This window comes from Bos taurus, chromosome 6, assembly GCF_002263795.3.
Source record: "Bos taurus isolate L1 Dominette 01449 registration number 42190680 breed Hereford chromosome 6, ARS-UCD2.0, whole genome shotgun sequence".
NCBI classification, from domain to species: Eukaryota; Metazoa; Chordata; class Mammalia; order Artiodactyla; family Bovidae; genus Bos; species Bos taurus.
The window spans coordinates 37,488,922-37,508,446 of NC_037333.1; the positions used below are offsets into that span (position 1 = coordinate 37,488,922).

Below are 19,525 nucleotides of genomic sequence, written 5' to 3' on the forward strand. Positions count from 1 at the left end.
AGTCCATGGGGTTGCTAGGAGTCAGACATGACCGAAGTGACTTGGCAGCAGCAGCAGCAACATACAGTTCCTTGAGAGTTCCAAAAAGGCAACCCACATATAAAGAGAAAGCCAAGGGGCCTTCCCTGGTGGCTCAGATGGTAAAGAATCTAACTGCACTGTGGGAGAACTGGGTTCAATCCCGGGGTCAGGAAGATTCCCCTGGAGAAGGGGATGGTTACCCCCTCCAGTATTCTTGCCTGGAGAATTCCATGGACAGAAGAGTCTGGCGGGCTAGAGTCTATGGGGTTGCAAAGAATATAACATTTTAAATTCACTTTTTCAGTGTATGACCACATGGTATCAGAAAGGTGCATTTGTATAAGAAATACTTAGGGTATGAATGAATCAGGTCAAATTTACATAGCCATTCAAAGATACCTGCATTTAAGAGAAAAGCAATCTAAAAGATTTAATACTCCTGTTTCTAAGAAGTCAAATGTTTTAGTATCAGACATAATCCAATTAATTAATGAGAAGTATTAATATTTATTTCATGCAATATTATAAAGCTTAAAAATTAAAAGTTTAAAGGGAAAAAGATTTGTGTTCAGAAAAGGCATGAAAAACTTTATATAAAACCTGGCTATCAATTAATTTCAGGGGAAAAGATTGGTTAATAGCAGCTTTCAACTATATATCAAGAAGGGCTTTGAAAAGAAATGGCCAGAATAATAGTTAAATGAATGTTAAATATGTGTTGTGGCGGGGTGGGAGTGGGGGTAGGGGGGGTGGAGGATAAAGTAGGAAAAACATCATATTTTGATGAAGGAAGGCTTTATTATATACTTAGCAGTATGATTCATTCAGCTACAGTGTGCATACTATCTGTCCTATTTAGTTAAGTATGCTTCTTTAACTGAAAAATGAAAGAGATATCTTCTTGAATTGTAAGCTAGTGATTTATACTGCTTCAGGTGATCAGAGAATATAAAGCCTAAAGTCAAAATAATTTAGTTTACATCCTATGAGGATAGCCTCAGAAAAGGCATTTTATATTTATATGCCTATGTTTATCCACATTTCAAAACAAATAAACATATTCATGCTAAACATATAGTAATAAATTTAAGTACAAAGCAGAAGATAAACTATATATACATGCACAACAATTTTGTTCTTCAAATGGAATAAGGATAATACCATAAGTATGTGGAAAAACTGGAACATATCTTAGTGTATCTTAGTGCTCATTTATCCATTCAAGAAATATTTATTGAAGATACAAGATGTGACAAGTACTATTCCATATACTGAGGATTCTGCAATTAACAAAACAAAGTCCCTGCTATCATGGAGGCTTCATTCTACTCTAGCACTCCACGTAAATGTAAATGTGCAGGTTAACGTCTACAAGGAACTCAATTCTGAAACATTTCTAAAGAATATACAAAATTAGTTAAAAATTCACTTCTACACTAAAATATCCCCTCTCACTGACTATACTTATTCAACCCACAAAGAGTATTTTTGACTAGCTTCTAATATAAGGGATTGTCCAAACTGTATTTAGATTAAGTAATAAGCTTTTCCAGTTATTAAATAGTGTAAGGGAACTAATCACTAAAGCTGTTCATAGTTCATATGAAGGAAAGATGGAATGCTCTGAATTTCTGATAGGTCCTCTCTAGCGTTCCCAATTCAATTAAAATAATCCTAATTCTAGGCTGCTAAGTAGTAGAAAACAGGAAGATTTTTCTACTTAATACTTAGAATCTAAGTGTTCTTCACATAAAACATCATTGACCTTTTAAAAATTTCTTCCCAGGGTTCAACTGTTCACAACACAAAACTTAACTTCTCTGAGCTTCATTATCTTTATCTGTTAAAATGATAACAAAAGTATCTATCTCTCAACAATGTTTTGGGATTAAATGGGCTTAGTGTTCAATCATAATTGGTGACATCAACCATAATAATTATCCCAAGTGTGAGTTCTCAATAAAAGTAACATATCATCGAAGCCCATAAAACTATAGTTAGGAAAGATAATAAACAAGCTAATAAGAATATTAAAAGATTTCTCTGTGTTTTGGCAAGATGATCACATGCTTATGTTCCTCAAACTAAGCAACAGATTCAAAGTATCAGTAATACTAATGTTACTAATATCCAGAATTCCTAAAAATGACTGACTTTGTGAAATGTTCAGGAATCAAATAAAAACTTCACCAACCAACTAGAGGCTTCTATTAGCATTTTATTTGCTTCCAAAGACTCGGAAGTATTTCCTATCTTTAAAAACACATTTTTTTTTTTTGCCTTTTGTTTCAAAGTTAAAGAACTTACTAAAGAAATAAATGCATAAAGGAATTAAGACCATTTAAAAGATACTGTTACTATCTTCTAGCCACATCCTAGTCAGACCATATTGGAAATCTCAAAAACTATTTCATTCATAGAAATTAAAAACAAACAACAGAAACAATGCCAAGTAAACAAGTAGAAAAGTCCTTATGTTCAATTAAGGTGATGATGGACCACAAATAAAGAAATTAACAAAGACAAAAATACTAAAGACCTAAAGTAAGGCAAAAATACTACTAATAAGAACCTTTTATTTAAAAACTCTGTGATCCTTCAAAGATCTCGAAGAAAAACAAAAAATCCCCAAATGGAGAGGTCACTAAATATCCATGAACACTCACCCAACCACTGGTAGGAGACCTCTTGAAGACCCAGATGCTTGAATCAGCTGAAATAGTACCAATTTTTTACTGATTACTCTTAATAGGGCAATGGAGCACAGGTTAACTCCATACTATCAAATATTAAAAGTTACTATTATTAATTTCTACCTACTACCATTACAAATTACTCAAAGGAGAAGGAGACTGAGTAATGAGTTCTAAGATGAGTGAAACTTACTGCATGCATGTGTGTAAATGCATACATTTCCTCCAGCTCTCTTTGTGATGTAAACCTGAGAATGTAATTCTTCTCGTTAAGTGTAAATATACAGGCAGAATAAAATTTTCTAAATTAATACAAAATCCTTAAAGCATGTAAAATATTTTTATATTGGTTTATGTAGAAAAATTTTTTTAATTTGTTTTTTAAAGACAATGACAATTTCTCAATATGAGTTACTTTAATTACACACAGGGAAAGATTTTCAGTCCTTTACACTTAAAAATATATATAGTTCTTAACTTTAGGCCTTTTAATATGCTAATTATTCTTCTAATCAGAGGATTTTCATATTTCAACACATAAAAGAACTCATAACACTAAGACTGAAAAAAAGCCTCCTTTCTCAAAGGTAAGGACAATATTCAACATTACAGATTAAAACTTGAAAGTTACCTATTTAACAGAAAATATCTGATGTTACCTAATTCAAAGTATTAAAAGCACTATCAGTACTTAGATGAACATACAGTACCATTTTCTTCATCTCTGGAAGTTGGGAGGTATGATGAGCTTCCCACTACCACCCTGCATTCCCCCTAAACCATCACTTACTCCCAAGGTCTACGTGGTAAAAATTAATACATTCTACTATTGCAGAAATGGCCAAGAAAAAAAATGGAAGGGTCTATATTCCTCTAGTTTTCTCAAGTAGCTTAAGATATAAAAACAAATTCTGCCTGATACATATGTATCAAGCAAGGAAACACATGAAACAACCCTCATTTGGATTAAATGTTTAGATAGGCAGCAAAGAAGAACAGTGACATTGTAACAGCACATTCAAGCTATCAAAGAAACACTGAAATCTCAAGCCAGCAAATATACTACCAACCTGGCTGATAAATGATTTTTAACTGTTACATTTCTATAAACAGTTTTGCAATATATTATATCTATCACTTATTGAACACAAAAGAACTTTTGCAGTCTTGAGAAAAGCAACAAAATAAGGAAGACCAAAAGCATACAAAATTTTCTTCTGCCTACAGTAATTAACAAAATAAAGTCAAGGAGAGATTTGAGAATGGTGAAAAGGAAAGCCTAGCAGAAGACTAGCCCTGTGACTGCAAATCCTAATGCCCTAAAAATATGGAGAAAAACTAAGGACAAAGAAGGAAATAATCAAGAATGGAGTAGAGACTGACATATTAAAAACTCATATGTGAGAAAAATTCATACATTTTAGGTTTCTACTACAAATTTTAAATGACAAAGTATATCAATATTACCTTTCTTTCGAAAGAGTGCATTTAGGTAATTTTCTGCTTGGCATTCAATCTTTTCAGTGTTGGACTGGCCCTGAGATGATAGTTCCTCTGTTGGTGTTGACTGTGAAGAATCAAGAGATGGTATACAATCCTAAAAGTAGAAGAAAACATCATAAAAAAATTACTTTTTATTTAAACATGGGACTTCATTAAAATGACAAAAAGAAATTCTCTAAATGTTCATTTGTTCTGTCTTTTAAATATATGAAATTATATACAGAACATAAAATTTGGGGAAGAAGTCAGGAAAAAAGAAATTTATCTTTGATAGAGGGCCAAACTAGCCTTATTTCTTAGCAAAACTACTGTCAAAAAAGAGGAAGGGGGAGAAAAGATAAAATATATTGTTAAATAAATTCACTATATAGCATGCCAGTAATGAGAGTTTTAAGAACAAAGCAGATGTCTACCCACTAACATGACCAAAATGGGTGCAAGTTCTCCAAGTTCCCATTTCTTCTCTGCCATTCTCACAACAGTATTAAAAGAATTAGGACTTCCTACCATACAAGAAGATTCTACTTGTCTAGTTTATGCCCTGTTTACAGTAAAAACTGATAATTATTTCACAGGAGATAATTACGATATCCAAAAGACTTCATGAAAAAGTAAAAATCTGAAAAGTAGTACATTATCTTCCAACCACTGATTCCTAAGAAATCAGACTGTAAGGTAGTCTCAGATCAAACTAGGCTCACCTTTGTTGACCTAAATACAAAACAGAACTGAACTGAACTTTACGAGTCAGGAGTTTTAAGAAACAAATGTGAAATAAGCAAAAAAGATGAGTGTATTGGGATTTTCACCTGCAAGTTAAGCTAAATGTTAGACATCTAACATGAGACTTCAAAATATTCTTCTCATTATCAAAATCAAGTATTTAAATTTCACTGTAAGTCCCAAATTCTCAGAACAAATTAAGTTTAAAAAATTTGTGTTACAACTGTGCAATTAGTTTAGAAATAATTTGATAGCACTAAAACTTACACTGACTGCTTCTCTTTGTAGGTTACAAAATGAACATTTTTCATCCATAGACCAGTCAGTCAGCTCTTCTGGTTCACAGTCTTCAAAAGAGGGAAAAATATTGATTAAATACACTAACTTTATATAAAAACAAATAAAATTACCACTCTCCACAGCAATGGGTCATATAAAAAAGCTAACTACTAAAAGTAAGGGGGAAAGGCCTAAAAAAAAACTAAACCCGTGACATTTAAAAAGAAATATGGAGAGTAATTTTGCACTATTATTGGACAAAGTAGCAAGAACAATGAGCTGGCTATAAATTCATTATCCAACAATAGAGTTTTAACACATTATTCGACCAGGGTATTTCTGCAGAAACTAACACCTGTAGCATTAACATGTCACTGGTTAATAATGTGTTAAGTATCATTTAACCTTCTGAAATACTCGATTTATTATTGTCTACTAATTTTTATTTTCACTATGAAAGAAATCAGAACAGACAGGGAGATAGGGGATAAGGGAATAAATTTGGCACAAATGACAATATAAAACAGAGAAATGGAATAAAGCACCAGAAAAACCTACAAATTTGAGAACATGGAATGCTGTCCAAGAAAATTTAATAGAAATCCACTACTAAAAAGTCAGATCAGATTTTTTTATTACATTGCTAAAGGATTTGTTGTAAAAGTTAGGGTAAAAAACAAGTAAACAAGTTACATTATTCATTACGAAACATGGATTTTTTTCATAAGAATGTTCCTTATAATCCAACTACTGGAATATATTAGAGAGTTTGTGGAAAACATTTTCAAATGAAGGAATTTTATGAAGAAATTATAACTTTGCCATCCTAACTATACTTGGTATAGACAGAGATTTTCAAACTTACTCCTTGCAACAGAAACTCCCTCCAATTTCTTTTCCCAAATAAGTTAATACACAGAACCTCAAATACAGAAACCATCATCATCTGAGGCAGCTACATTAGAACTAATTTGAAAAGCACTGGTGTACCACAGTAATTTCTTATACTTTTGAAATGTTTAATGAAATTAAATACTTGTTTTCTGCTAAACAACAAAGGAAATAAACTCATCTTTCTGGAATGATAATGAATAAATACTAGATAGGTTCAGCCTCTTGCATTAATTCAGATACACAGGTCAGAATAGAAGATATATAATTTGTTGGAATATAAAGAGTACAGTGATAGATTCCTTTCATTTCTGGTAGTGGTCCAGAAATATTCCCATTATTTATTTAAACTTGGAAAGAATAGGGAATGGGAACGTAAGATCCAGTATGAAATAATGGAAAGATGACTGGATTTGAAGTCTCCAAAAATCTGGAATGGAACCTACTAGTTATAGCCTTGCCAAGCCAGGCTTTTAATTTCCATATCTGTAAAATAAGGATTCTGTCACCTAACTTATTTGTGATCAAATTTTTAAAATATTAAAATATTTTATAAACTACAAAACATCATGCAAAGGCTAATTATTAGTCAGGTAGAATCACTAGTCATTGTTTTTTAAATTCTGTACTATGACACATGTATTTAATAAAGTTAGTTTGCAGAAGACAGATAACTTTAATTGAATATCTGCTTAAGAAAACTGATCAATTTGTGTAAACAATCTGACAAATCAAAAGGTTTACATAATCTATACAATTAAAAACCCAGAACTGTAGTTATGCAGGTTCACAATTTTTTCCAACTTTTTACCCAGTCATTATATCAGAATCACAGACTCACACTCTTGAATAAGACTATGCAGTGTCTCTTACAGAGAGTGAGGCACAGCTTTCCGACCAATGAAATGAATATATAAGAAGTGACAGTATACCACTCTAAACAGAGGCTTTAAAAGACATGGCAAATTCCCCATGGCAATTATCTTGAACTTTCACCATCCAACATCAGAAGAACTTGCCCCATAAAGCCATTATCCATTCAGTCTGGAACGTGGAGTCATGAGGAGATGTAAACCCCATCCACAGCCTAGACTCCAATGAATAGTCACCCATAAGCATGAAATAGATTCTGAAGCTGTTTGTTATGCAGCATTACTGTACTAAAACTTGACTCATATGCCAAGCATAATTTTGATAGATCAAGGAAATCTTACTGCTTTTAAAAATTATGGCCTCAAGAACCAGAAATATGAAAGGACTCCAGCACTGGGATTTTTTTTTTTTTTTAATATTTATTTGGCTGTGCCAGTCTTAGTTGCAGTATTCAGAATCTTTGGTTGCAGCATTTGGCATGTGGGATCTAGTTCCCTGATCAGGGATAGAACCTGGGCCCCTTGAATTGGGAGCACAAAGTCTTAGCCACTGGACACCACAGAAGTCCCAATTAGGATTTTTGAAAAACAGCTAGTAGGTCTGGAAAAGGTATTTTTGAAAAATCATTGAAAGGTTTCATAAAGCTTAAGTGAAAAATACGTTGACTCAAAGGACAACAACTTTGGGTTAATTCAGACAATTATCAGTTGTAAAATAAAATTGGGCGTGCTGAGATAATCCTTATTTATTTTAGTCACTTTAGGTGAAGTTCTTCAAGGAAATTTAATTAAAATAAATGCCTAAATAGTTAAATAAATGGCACTGAATATTCAATGATTACATAAATGCCATTAAATGTTACTATGTTTGGAAATCTATGAATTTACTTGAAAATATTTACTCTTTATATAGCAACTTTTAATTTTCAATCCAAATAAATGCTGGTGGTATACATTTTTTATATATAGGAAAAGCGATTTTGAAAAATCACCTGGAGGCCAGACTTCTCCCTCTGTCCAGGTTGTCCTTTCAGGTCATAAAAATTAAATAAGCACTACAACAAAACACATTCATTTTATCTCTCAAACAAAATTTGACAATAAATCAGATAGTCATCTCTAAAATAAGTTGTCTCTCATTTTGAAATTTTAATACATGAAGTTATAAGCTCAAAAAGGTCAAATTATGTACCTTATACAACTAGCCTTATTAATAAAGGCAATGTCATATATGAAAACTGATAGTAAATGAATGATCAAAATCAACCTTTCCACCATGTATGCATATTCTTGTGGTCAAAGTCTGGTTCATTTACCTAGTCTATCGGGGAAGGTAACAGACTTTGAAATTAGAGAGCCTTGTACTGAATCATGGTCTTTCCACATACCAGATGTGGTCCTGGGCAAATTACCTTCTCTGAACATCAATTTCCTCATCTGTAAAATGAGGGTAATAATGGCATCTTAAGGCTGAAGTAAAAATTAAATAAGAACATTTGCAAAACACATTAAGTCCAGAAAATGTTACTTTCATTTTAACTAATCACACTTCTTTTGAATGTTTTTATTATCTTCAGTACCCTCTAACCACAAAAAATAAATCTGCAGTTCCTGAAGACAAAGCTCAATGAAAAATGATTAAAGAGAATACTGAAACTAGATTTTTCATTAAGATCACAAGATAGTGATTATAACTTTGTTAATTTTGATAAAAGATACTGAACAGCAGGCAATAGAATTAAAAGATAATCTTTAATTATGAACTATATATTAACTAAACTGAAATTACAAAGAGAAAAACTATGATCTCATCATCTAGAGAATAATGATTAACATTTTGCAATATATCCTTCCAGTTTATATTCTATGCCTTTTAAAAAATTAGGATCAGTTGATTTTTTAAAAAAATCAATAAAATGATAAACCTCTAGCCAAGTTAAATGAGGAAAAAAGAAAAAAACAACAGAAATGAAAGAGGGGCCATCACTATTGATCCTATGAACATTAAAAGGATAACAAAGAATATTATGGAAAACATTATTTTCCCACCAAACTGGGTAAAATGGACAAATTTCTTGAAAGACACAATCTATCAAATCTCACAAAAAAATACAAAACCTCAAAAGGCACTTATCAATTAAAGGAACTAAATCAATAATTAATAGCCTCCCCAAACAGAAAGCACCAGCCCAAATGGTTTCTCCATAATCTGTTCCATGAAACAGAAGCAGAGGAAGTATTTCCTCATTCTTGACTTCAAAAACCTGTCTGGATACCTCACTCAAGAAGATATGCAGATAGCAAAAAAGTATAGGAAATGCCATTAGAGAAACATAAATTACGTCAAGATACCACTACACACCTATTAAAATAGTTAAGTACAAAACACTGACAACACGAAATGCTGGTCAGCATGTAGAGCAAAAGGAACCTAAATTCACTGCTGGTGGGAACACAAAACAGTACAGCCATTCTTGAAGATAGCCTGACATACTCTGTCCAAAGGATCTAGTGATCATGCTCCTAGGTATTTATCCAAATGAGTTGAAAATGTATGTCCACACAAAAACTTGCACACACATGTTCAGAGCAGGCTTAATCATGATTGCCAAACCTAGGAAGTGATAAGGAAGTCTTTCAAATAGGTGAATGGATAAGCAAACTGTGGCACATCTGGAAAAGACAGTTTTATTATTTTGTTCTACTTTATTGTACTTCACAGATCCTACACTTTTTTTTTTTTTTTTTTTACAAACTGAAGGTCTGTGGCAACACTGTGCTGAGCAAGTCAATCAGTGCCATTTTTTTCCAAGAGCATTTATTCACTTTGAGTCTTTGTGTCACACATTTTTGTAATTCTCACATTTCAAACTTTTTCATTATTATATTTGCTATGGTCACCTGTGATCAGTGATCTTTTAACTATTATAATTGCTTTGGGGTGCCAAGAACTGAGCTGATATAAAATGGCAAATTTAATCAATCAATGTTCTATGTGTGTTCTTTATTTTATTGAAGTGTAATTAACTTACAATGTTCTGTTAATTTCTGTTGTACAACAAAGTTATTCAGTTATATATATACACATATTGTTTATATTCTTTACCATTATGATTTAATCACAAGACATTTTATATATTGTGCTATACAATAGGATCTTACTGTTTATCCATTCTATACACAGCGGTTTGTATCTGCTAACCTCAAAACTCCCAATCTATCCCTCCCCACCCACTTCCTCTTGGCAACCACAAGTCTGTTCCCTATGTCTGTGAGTCTGTTTCTGTTTCATATATGAGTTCATTTGTATCATATTTGAGATTCCACATATAAATGATATCACGTTATATTTGTTTTTCTGATTTACGTAAGTATTTGTATTTCTGTTTATTTCACTTATGATAATCTCTAAGCACATCCATGTTGTTGCAATGGCATTATTTCATTCTTTTTATGACTTAAGTACTATTCCATTGTGTATATATACCACATCTTCTTTATGCATTCATCTGTCAATGGACACTTAGGTTGCTTCTGTGTTTTGGCTATTGTGAATAGTGCGGCTATGAACACACTGTTGCGTGTATCCTTTTGAATTATAGTTTTGTCTAAATGTTATGCTCAGGAGTAAGATACAGGCTCATGTGGTAACTTCATTTTTATTTTTTTGAGGAACCTCCATACTGTTCTCCGTAGTGGTTGTATCGGCTTACATTCCCACCAACAGAGGAACAAGGTTCTCTTTTCTCCACTCCCTCTCCAGCATTTGTTATTTGCAGACTTGCATCTTCTCATGTGTCTTTTGGCCATCTGCATGTCTTCTTTGTAGAAATGTCTCTTTAGGTCTACTACCCATTTTTCAATTGGGTTATCTGGTTTGTTGTTGTTGTTGAGTCATATGAGATGTGTGTATATTTTGGAGATTAAGCCCTTGTTGGTCACATAATTTGCAAATATTTTCTCCCACTCTGTAGGGTGTCTTTTCGTTTTGCTTATGGTTTCTTTTGTTGTACAAAAGTTTTTAAGTTTGATTAAGCCCCATTTGTTTATTTTTGCTTTTATTTCTATTGCCTTGGGAGACTGGCCTAAGAAAACAGTACGATTTATGTCAGAGAATGTTTTGTGTATGTTCTTTTCTAGGAGTTTTATGGTATTATTTCTCATATTTAAGTATTTAAGCCAAATTGACTTTATTTTTGTGTATGGTGTGAGGATATGTTCTAACGTCACTGATTTACATGCAGCTGTCCAACTTTCCCAATACCACTTGCAGAAGAGACTGTCTTTTTTTCCACTGTATATTCTTCATGTGTGTGTTCTGACTATACCACCAGATAGCCTGTCCTCAATCTGTCTCCCTCTCATTGGGCCTTATTCCCTGAAACACAACAATATTGAAATCAGGCCAGTTAATAACCCTACAATGACCTCTAAAAGTTCAAGTGAAACGAGGATTTTAAGTCTTTAAAGTCTCTCGCTTTAAAATCAAGAGCTAGAAATGATTAAGCTTAGTGAGGAAAGCATAAAGTTGAGATAGCTGAAGGCTGGGCCACGTATGCCAAACAGCCAATTTGTGAATGCAAAGAAAAAGTTCTTAATGGAAAATAAAAGTAAACACATAAATGATAAGAAACCAGAACAGTCTTATTTCTAATATAAAGAAAATTCTAGTGGTCTGGATAGCCTGCCACAATATTCCCTTAGAGAAGTAAAGTCACTCCGTCATGTCCGATTCTTTGTGACCCCTTGGACTGTATAGTCCATGGAATCCTCCAGGCCAGAATACTGGAGTGGGTAGCCTTTCCCTTCTCCTTCTCAACCCAGGGATCGAACCCAGGTCTCCCACATTGCAAGCAGATTCTTTACCAGCTCAGCAACAAGGGAAGCCCAAGAATACTAGAGTGGGTATCCTTAAACCAAAACCAAAGACATTCCCTTAAGCCAAAGCCTAATCCAGAGCAAGGCCCTAATTCCCTTCAATTCAATGAAGATGAGAGAGGTGAAGAAGACACAGAAGTCTGAAGCAGCAGAGATTGGTTTATGACGTTTAAGGAAGGCAGACATCTGCATAACATCAGAGTACAAGGTGAAGCAACAGCGCTGATGTAGAAGCTACAGCAAGCTTACCAGAAAATCTACCTAAGACAATGAATGAAGATGGTCACAGTAAACAATAGGATTTTAAATATAGATGAAACAGCCTCATATTGGAAGAAGATGCCATCTAGGACTTTCATAGCTAAAGAGGGAAGTCAATGCATGACCTCAAAGCTTCAAAGGACAGACTGACTCTTGTTAGGGGCAACTGATGCTGATAACCTGAAGCTGAAGCCAATGCTCATTTACCATCCCCAAAATACTAAGTATCCTAAACCCAAACTGTGCTCTATAAATGGGACAACAAAGCTTGGATGACAGCACATCTGTTGACAACATGCTTTACTGGATTTAAGCTCACTGTTGAGATCTACTACTCAGAATAAAAAAATTCCTTTCAAACCGTAAACGTGACTGCTCATTGATAATGTGTCTGATCATGCAAGAGCTCCGATGGAGGTATACAATGAGAGTTATGTTGTTCTCATCTGCTAATACAATAACCATTCTGCAGCTCATGGATCAGGAATCATTTCCACTTTCAATTCTTATTATTTAAGAAAAACGTTTCATCAAGTTATAGTTGCCACAGACAGTGATTCCTCTGATGGATCTGGGCAAAGTAAACTGAAAATTTTTTAAAAGGATTCACCATTTGCCATGAAAAACATCAATGATTCAAGGGGAGAGGTCAAAATATCAACATTAACAGGAGTTTTGAAGCAGCTGATTCCAACCCTCATGGATGACTTTGAAGGGTTCCAGACTTCAGTGGAGAAAGTAGCTGCAGATGTGGTGGAAACGGCAAGAGAATTGGAATTAGAAGTGAAATGTGAAAATGTGACTGAGTCATTACAAACTCATGATAAAACTTCTTTAGCATAAGAAGAAGGTGCTTCTCATGAATAAGCAAAGAAAGTGGTTTCTGAGATGGCATTTACTAGTGAAGATGCTCAGAAGATTGTTGAAATGGCAACAAAGGATTTAGAATATCATATAAACTTAGCTGATAAAGCAATGGCAGGTTTTGAGAGGACTGACTCCAATTTTGAAAGAAGTTCTATTGTGAGTAATAGGCTATCAAATAGCAATGAATGATACAAATTGTGAAAGGAAGAGACAATCAATGTGGCAGACTTCATTGTTATTTTATTTTAAGATATCACCACAGCAACCACCACCTTGATCAGTCAGCAGCCATAAACATCCATGCAAGATCCTCTACCAGCAAAACAATTATGACTTGCAAAAAGTTCAAGAGATGGTTAGCACATTTTAGCAATAAAGTATTTTTTAACAAAGTCACACTGTCTTTTTAGACATAATGTTATTGCACCCAGTAGACTACGGTATAGTGTAAACACAACTGTAAAAAACAAAAAGTTTACATGCACTGGGAAACCAAAATTTCATGAGACTCACTCTATTGTTACTCTTCTTTACTGCAGTGGTCTGGAACTGAACTGGCAATACCTCTGAGGTATGCCTGTACAGTTGGATAAGTCTTTGTGAACACACTGAGAAAAGCTACTATAGCTTATATAACTAACTATAAAATAGTATTAGGTTCTCTGGTTTAATATAAATAATCATCAATTCATATTACAAAACTATTCATTTTTTATTTAATACTAGGTTATGAGTTCCTAGTAGGCAGAGATCCTATGTATTCATTTTTCTTTCCTCACTGCTCATCCCAGTTTCTAACACAAAATAAGTATTCAAAATATGTTACCCAATAAATCTAAAAGGTAGTTTTGTTTGCTCAATCATCATAGTGCTAACAGTTAGGGGGAGAAAAGGATATTAAGCCAAAAATATTAAATGCTGGTCAATGTTATAAGTCATGGATTAGCAAACCTTTACTATAAACAGCCAGAGAATATATTTTAGGTTGTGGAGGTCATAGAGTTGAACCATTCAACTACTGTTGAAGTACAAAAGTAGCCACAGACAATATGTCAACAAATGAGAGGGGGTGTTCCCAATAAAACTGTACTAACTGGACATTCAATTTGAACTTCATATAGCTTCCACATGTCACAAAATATTAAATCTTCTTTTGATTTTTTTCAACTATTTAGAAACATAAAAACCATTCTTAGCTCACAGGCCATTCAAAAACAATAAGCTGGATCCAGCCAACATACAATCACTTTCATACCTCGGATATAATTTCTCTTTGAAATGTGGGCACAGCTAGAGAAAAACCAAAGGGATCTATCAGCCACTTTACACATGCCCACTGTACTCTCCTCATATATTAGTAAATATCCATAGTCAGGGCAAGTAAATCAGACGATCTTAAATCAATATGAAAGAAACTAGTTTCCTGGTAAGACATGAGAAAGGACTAAGGCAGAAAATAAGGGTAAATTTCTGCTTAGAAGTCATGTGACAGCAGAACAAGTGAGTTTTGGGTTGGCAGAAAAGAGGCATAGAGTATAGGGAACTTCTCAAGGGGTACAAAAAAATTCACAATATTCAAAGTTTCTTTGGAGACTTGACTCCAAAAAACAGTTATATTTTCCTCAGAAGGACAAAAAGTTGTGAGAAGAGATCAAAGAAGACAAAGTTAGAACCTCTGTTTTCAACAAATTAAAAATTAGAACACGCAAAAGTTTCTTTCAAAACCATTCAATTTGGAGGCAACTCTGAACAGATTTCAAGAAATAAAATATGAACTCCTCAATATACAAATATATAGGATAAAAACCTTTACATTAAAAACATACTGTATACCAGAGTTGACTTTTAAGGTAGCAGTATGAAATTTAGAACATATTTTTCCACAAAATAGTAGCAAATTGGCAATGCAGTCTATTTAACTTAAATGTATTACAAACTAAAAATACTATGCATTTAATAACAAAAAATAATTTAGAGTAATATATAAGGATCCCATGCTAACCAATTAATCTGATACCTGTGTTTTGGACAATGAATAACAAAAGTTCAGATTTCCAATAATATAGATAAAAACATACACTCATCTAATGTGTCTCTTGAATACAGATTTGTATAACGAGAAATATCTACACTTGGTAATCCTAACATCTAAATATTAAGCCATTTTAAACAATGATAAGAACAAAGAAAGCAAACATTTAAGAAGAGGATAAGAAAAAAACTGGAGACGTCTATAGTGGATAGCTTCCACAAACCTTTTCAAAGGCTCTTCTACACTTTGATAGCACTGTTGTAACTTTCCTTCAAGATATAATACGGCTGTCTTTCTTTACCCTTGCACACATATAAATTTATTACTATAATTAGTATCATCCCTCTTAAGTCTGCAACTTTGATTAGAAGCCTTTTTTTTTTTTTTTAAGAATTCAAAAATGCAAAGAAGAGAAGGAAGATTTTTACCTAAGAAACCTGGAAGAAGGCAACATCAGTATGTGCCTGTGTTTGAGAAAGACTGAGTTCCACAGCTTAGTTAATTTTATAAATCCTGCCATCAAAAAAAGCACAAAAGAGGATATAAAGTACAAGATCTGCCAGAATTAAAAGAAAAAATGGGATGGTATAATTCTCCGAATTAATTATCACAGATATACGATGTAATATTTTTCTGCCATTAATGATGACACAGAACTTCATGTATCTAAATGATATACTAGTGAGCAAAGTCAGTAAGCACAAAAACCTATACACACTGTACACACAGTATGAACTACTTTAATAGAGGAATAATTACTTCCAAACATATTTAAAATTTATATACAAATGTTAAAGGTTATCTATGGGGTTGTGGAACTAAGAGTATATTTAAGATTTATTTGTATTTTCTAATTTCTAAAAATGAACATGGGTTACTTGTATACTAAGGAAATACTAGTCTAAAACAAAATACAAGACTTTATTTCATTAGGACATTCTGCCCTTTATACACTAAACAACTAATTTCCGAAGGAACATAAATATATACCTATGTAATTATATAAAGATAAATTAAAATTCGGGAAGCAAGACGCTTAAAAGTTACAAGTTGCATCTTGGGTTATCAGTAGGCAATTAAGTATAATGCTGTTTCTGATCTGAACAAGGACAGCAGGTTTAAAAAGAAAGGTTGAAGAAATACCAAACATATGTTAAATATTTGCTTTTTAAGATTTTTTTCCTTTCTTCATTTATATGCTCAGAAAAATAAGTGAAAATAAAACCAGTTTTGCTTATAAATAATACATCAGGTAAAAATATTTAATGCAGTATTAAACTATGATAAATGAAATAAGAAATGAATAAAGATAGAAAAAGGTTTTAGCCATAAGAATAATAAAACACTAGAACAACAACAACAACAAAAAAACACTAGAACAGGCAGTTTTCAGTCTTCATCCTAAAAGTCATGTTCTGCATGGGTATCATTCATCTGACTGAACATGGTGGTTGGCACAAATGGTCTTTGATACAGATTTCAGCTCTATGGTTCATAATTAAATTATTCTGCTCAGCATAAAAAAATGAGAGAGAGAGACAGAGGATGAGTGGAAACTTTTGATTGCTCCTAACATCACTATCTCTCCCTCAACTCAAAAGATTTATTTGCACAAAATACCTTGGGTCTTTGTAGAATGGGAAGTACCAGGAGAACAGAAGGTAACAGAGTTAGCATATAAAACTGAACAGGTAAGAGATTCAGAAAGAATTATATCAAAACCGAACAAGAAAATCTACACTAACATTGCCCATTTTGTGAATGAGCTATACTATAAAATTTCAAGGTCTACAAAAATGTCCTCTCATAATGCTCTGTTTCCAGGCAAGAAATAAAAAAACTAAACTATATCACAGCAATTATAGCATAGATCAAAATTTTCTACCAGGATTTCTGCTAAAGTGTTTGGAAGAGAAGCCTATAATAAACAACAAACAGTATTAAAACTCTGAACACACACAGCAGGATATCTCAGAGTAACAATCTGAGTTCCAGGCTGCCTATATCATAAGTAATAAGAGATATTCATCTAATTCAACCCCTTTGAGTTCTCTTTAAGAATAAGTCAGGGAACATAATGTTTAAAATAACAAAAGTTAAATTTTATCATTAAGCTAAAAACCAAGCTTTGTTTTCTATTTTGTACTAAAATAGTGTACTAAAGTTACAATATTAATAACATTATGTAATAACAGAAATAATATTTGGCTCATTTATTTTAAAGTATTTTCTAATTAAACAAGATCACAAATTCATTTTAATATAAAGCTAGTATAAAAAAACTATTTTTCACTTGTAAAATGAACTGAAGATTAAAATTTTAAAATAAAATTTAAGAAGTATTACCTTCAAATAAACTGAGGTCTCTTCGTAGCCGTGGTCCATAAAGCCCTTCTAAAATACTCTCAAAACCTGTGTTATTAAAGAGAGAAAAGTATATTAGCTACTAAAAAAGCTTATCCATACACTCTACGTGAGAGTGAATGTGTGTGTGTGTGTGTGTGAATGCGCACACGCTCAGTTACATCTGATTCTGTGACTCTATTGGACAGTAGCCCACCAGACTCCTCTCTCCATGGAATTTTCCAGGCAAGAATACTACAGTGAGTTGCCATTTCCTACTCTAGGGTGATTTTTCCAACCTAGGGATCAAACCCATGTCTCTTGTGTCTCCTGCAATGGCAGGTGGATTCTTTACCACTGTGCCACCTGGGAAGCCACACTCTACATGAATCTGATAATTTTAACATACTATGAGGTGTCATTTTCCCTTTAGATGAATTAACCTGAACTGGGAATATGTAAAACAGTAAAAAGTCACACAATCACTACCAGGAATTACGACTGTAAAAATATGTATGTATATAAATATTCAAATGTAAATATTCACTTCTAAAACAAGTAAACTTCTTTGTCATTTTGAAACATTCCCAGGTTAAAATAATGGGCAGGTTTGTTTTGCAATGACTTTGTAGAGAGGAAAAGAATAATTGGAAAATACATGAATTACAATCCTGTTTATACTGGTTACGAAAAAATGTTAACTTTTTAAAAAGTAGCATCTTTAACTTCAATTTTATAAGTGAGTAAATGAGTGTCAATAGGGAGAAATTCTTGCAATTTCTTACAATTTAAACCTACTTACACAAAATAAAACAATTCTGCCTTTTTTTAAGGGAAAAGTTTAAACGTACAATTTAAATTCTTACAATTTAAACCTACTTGCAAAAATTAAAAAACAATCTTGCCTCGTTTTAAGGAAAAAATTACTGAAAATCTTATTAACAAAACTCTAGTTCATGAATTCATAGAGTATACTACTTTCTGAATATACTAAGATTTTATAATTTTCTTTTTGAAGTCTGTATCATATTCAGTATTAAGAAGGTTACTGACAAACTATAAGACATCCAGAGGAAAATGGGCAGGATGGCAAAATAACTGGGAAAACAAGAAAAGTAACTACTTTAAGGATGTTTAAATTATGAAGGAAAAAAACTAAACACAGTATGATAGACCTGAAAAATGAACTATAAAGTAGATTTTCTATGTAGTTATTTTTAAACTATAAAACAGTAGAAATATTTCTATAGGAATGTTTCATAAATCATAAAATGTTTTTAAAAAACAAAAACCTCTATAATCAAGATGCATGTTAAAATCAATGATGTCAGTCAAAAAGTGACAACATTGTTTAATTTAGTAGACTATGAAGAAACAATGCATCTTAGAACTAATGTCTTAAATTTTACCAAATAAGGTAGGTAGCTACCATGATACTTGGTAAATACGTACTTTAATAAAATTTCTGTGAAATGATTCAGAGCTAGTTCCCACAGTGGAAAGTTCAGGTAGAAAAGTGAATGAACTCCCAAGAATGCTTTCAAGAATGCTTACAGAAAAGACTTACTATTAGACAAAGATTCAGATGAAACAACCCCCAAATCTCTATTAACAAGATATTCATTTTCTGTGATCAATTTACTCCAAAAGTAATACTGCAAACAACTACTTTAGGATACTATTCTGTGGTATTTTGGACAAACTGTATAGGCGCTCCCTAGATAAGCATACTGAATTTAAACAATGACTATTTCCTAGATTTAAGTCTGAAAAGAAAGCAAACAGGGACTTACATTCCTGTTCTACTAGGTTTCCCAACTCTTCAAAAGATAAGACCAAGGTCTTATACATATAGCCTGCTAAGATTTATTCATATTGCATAGGATTGGTGCTAAATTAAATGATACCTTTAGTTTAAAAGTTTTGTTTTTTTGTGTGCTTATAGAAACACAATTGATGTTTGTATATTGACTGCATCTGAAGACATTGCTGAACTCTAATTATAATAATTTATCTGGAAATGCTCTTCAGTTCAGCTCAGTCGCTCAGCCGTGTCCGACTCTTTGCGACCCCATGGACTGCAGCATGCCAGGCTTCCCTGTCCATCACCAACTCCCAGAGTTTACTCAAACTCATGTCCATTGAGTCAGTGATGCCATCCA

The 19,525-nt window shown here is 32.9% G+C and overlaps 1 protein-coding gene across 12 annotated transcripts in view; it reads right to left on the reverse strand.

Moving 5' to 3' along the window:
- Positions 1 to 19,525, reverse strand: part of LCORL (ligand dependent nuclear receptor corepressor like) — a 179,165-nt gene that overhangs the window by 111,116 nt on the left and 48,524 nt on the right. For 10 of the 12 annotated variants that reach the window (XM_024993374.2, XM_059887733.1, XM_059887736.1 and 7 more), the window contains exons 2-4: positions 17,367 to 17,432; positions 5,208 to 5,287; positions 4,182 to 4,311 (exon numbers count right to left, since the gene is read on the reverse strand). In XM_024993374.2, the coding sequence (XP_024849142.1) occupies positions 4,182 to 4,311; positions 5,208 to 5,287; positions 17,367 to 17,432 (276 nt within the window). Of the gene's footprint in view, positions 1 to 2,687; positions 2,729 to 4,181; positions 4,312 to 5,207; positions 5,288 to 7,974; positions 8,038 to 17,366; positions 17,433 to 19,525 lie in introns of those variants that run through there. The other 2 variants (XM_059887737.1, XM_059887738.1) reach the window with 2 other exon arrangements.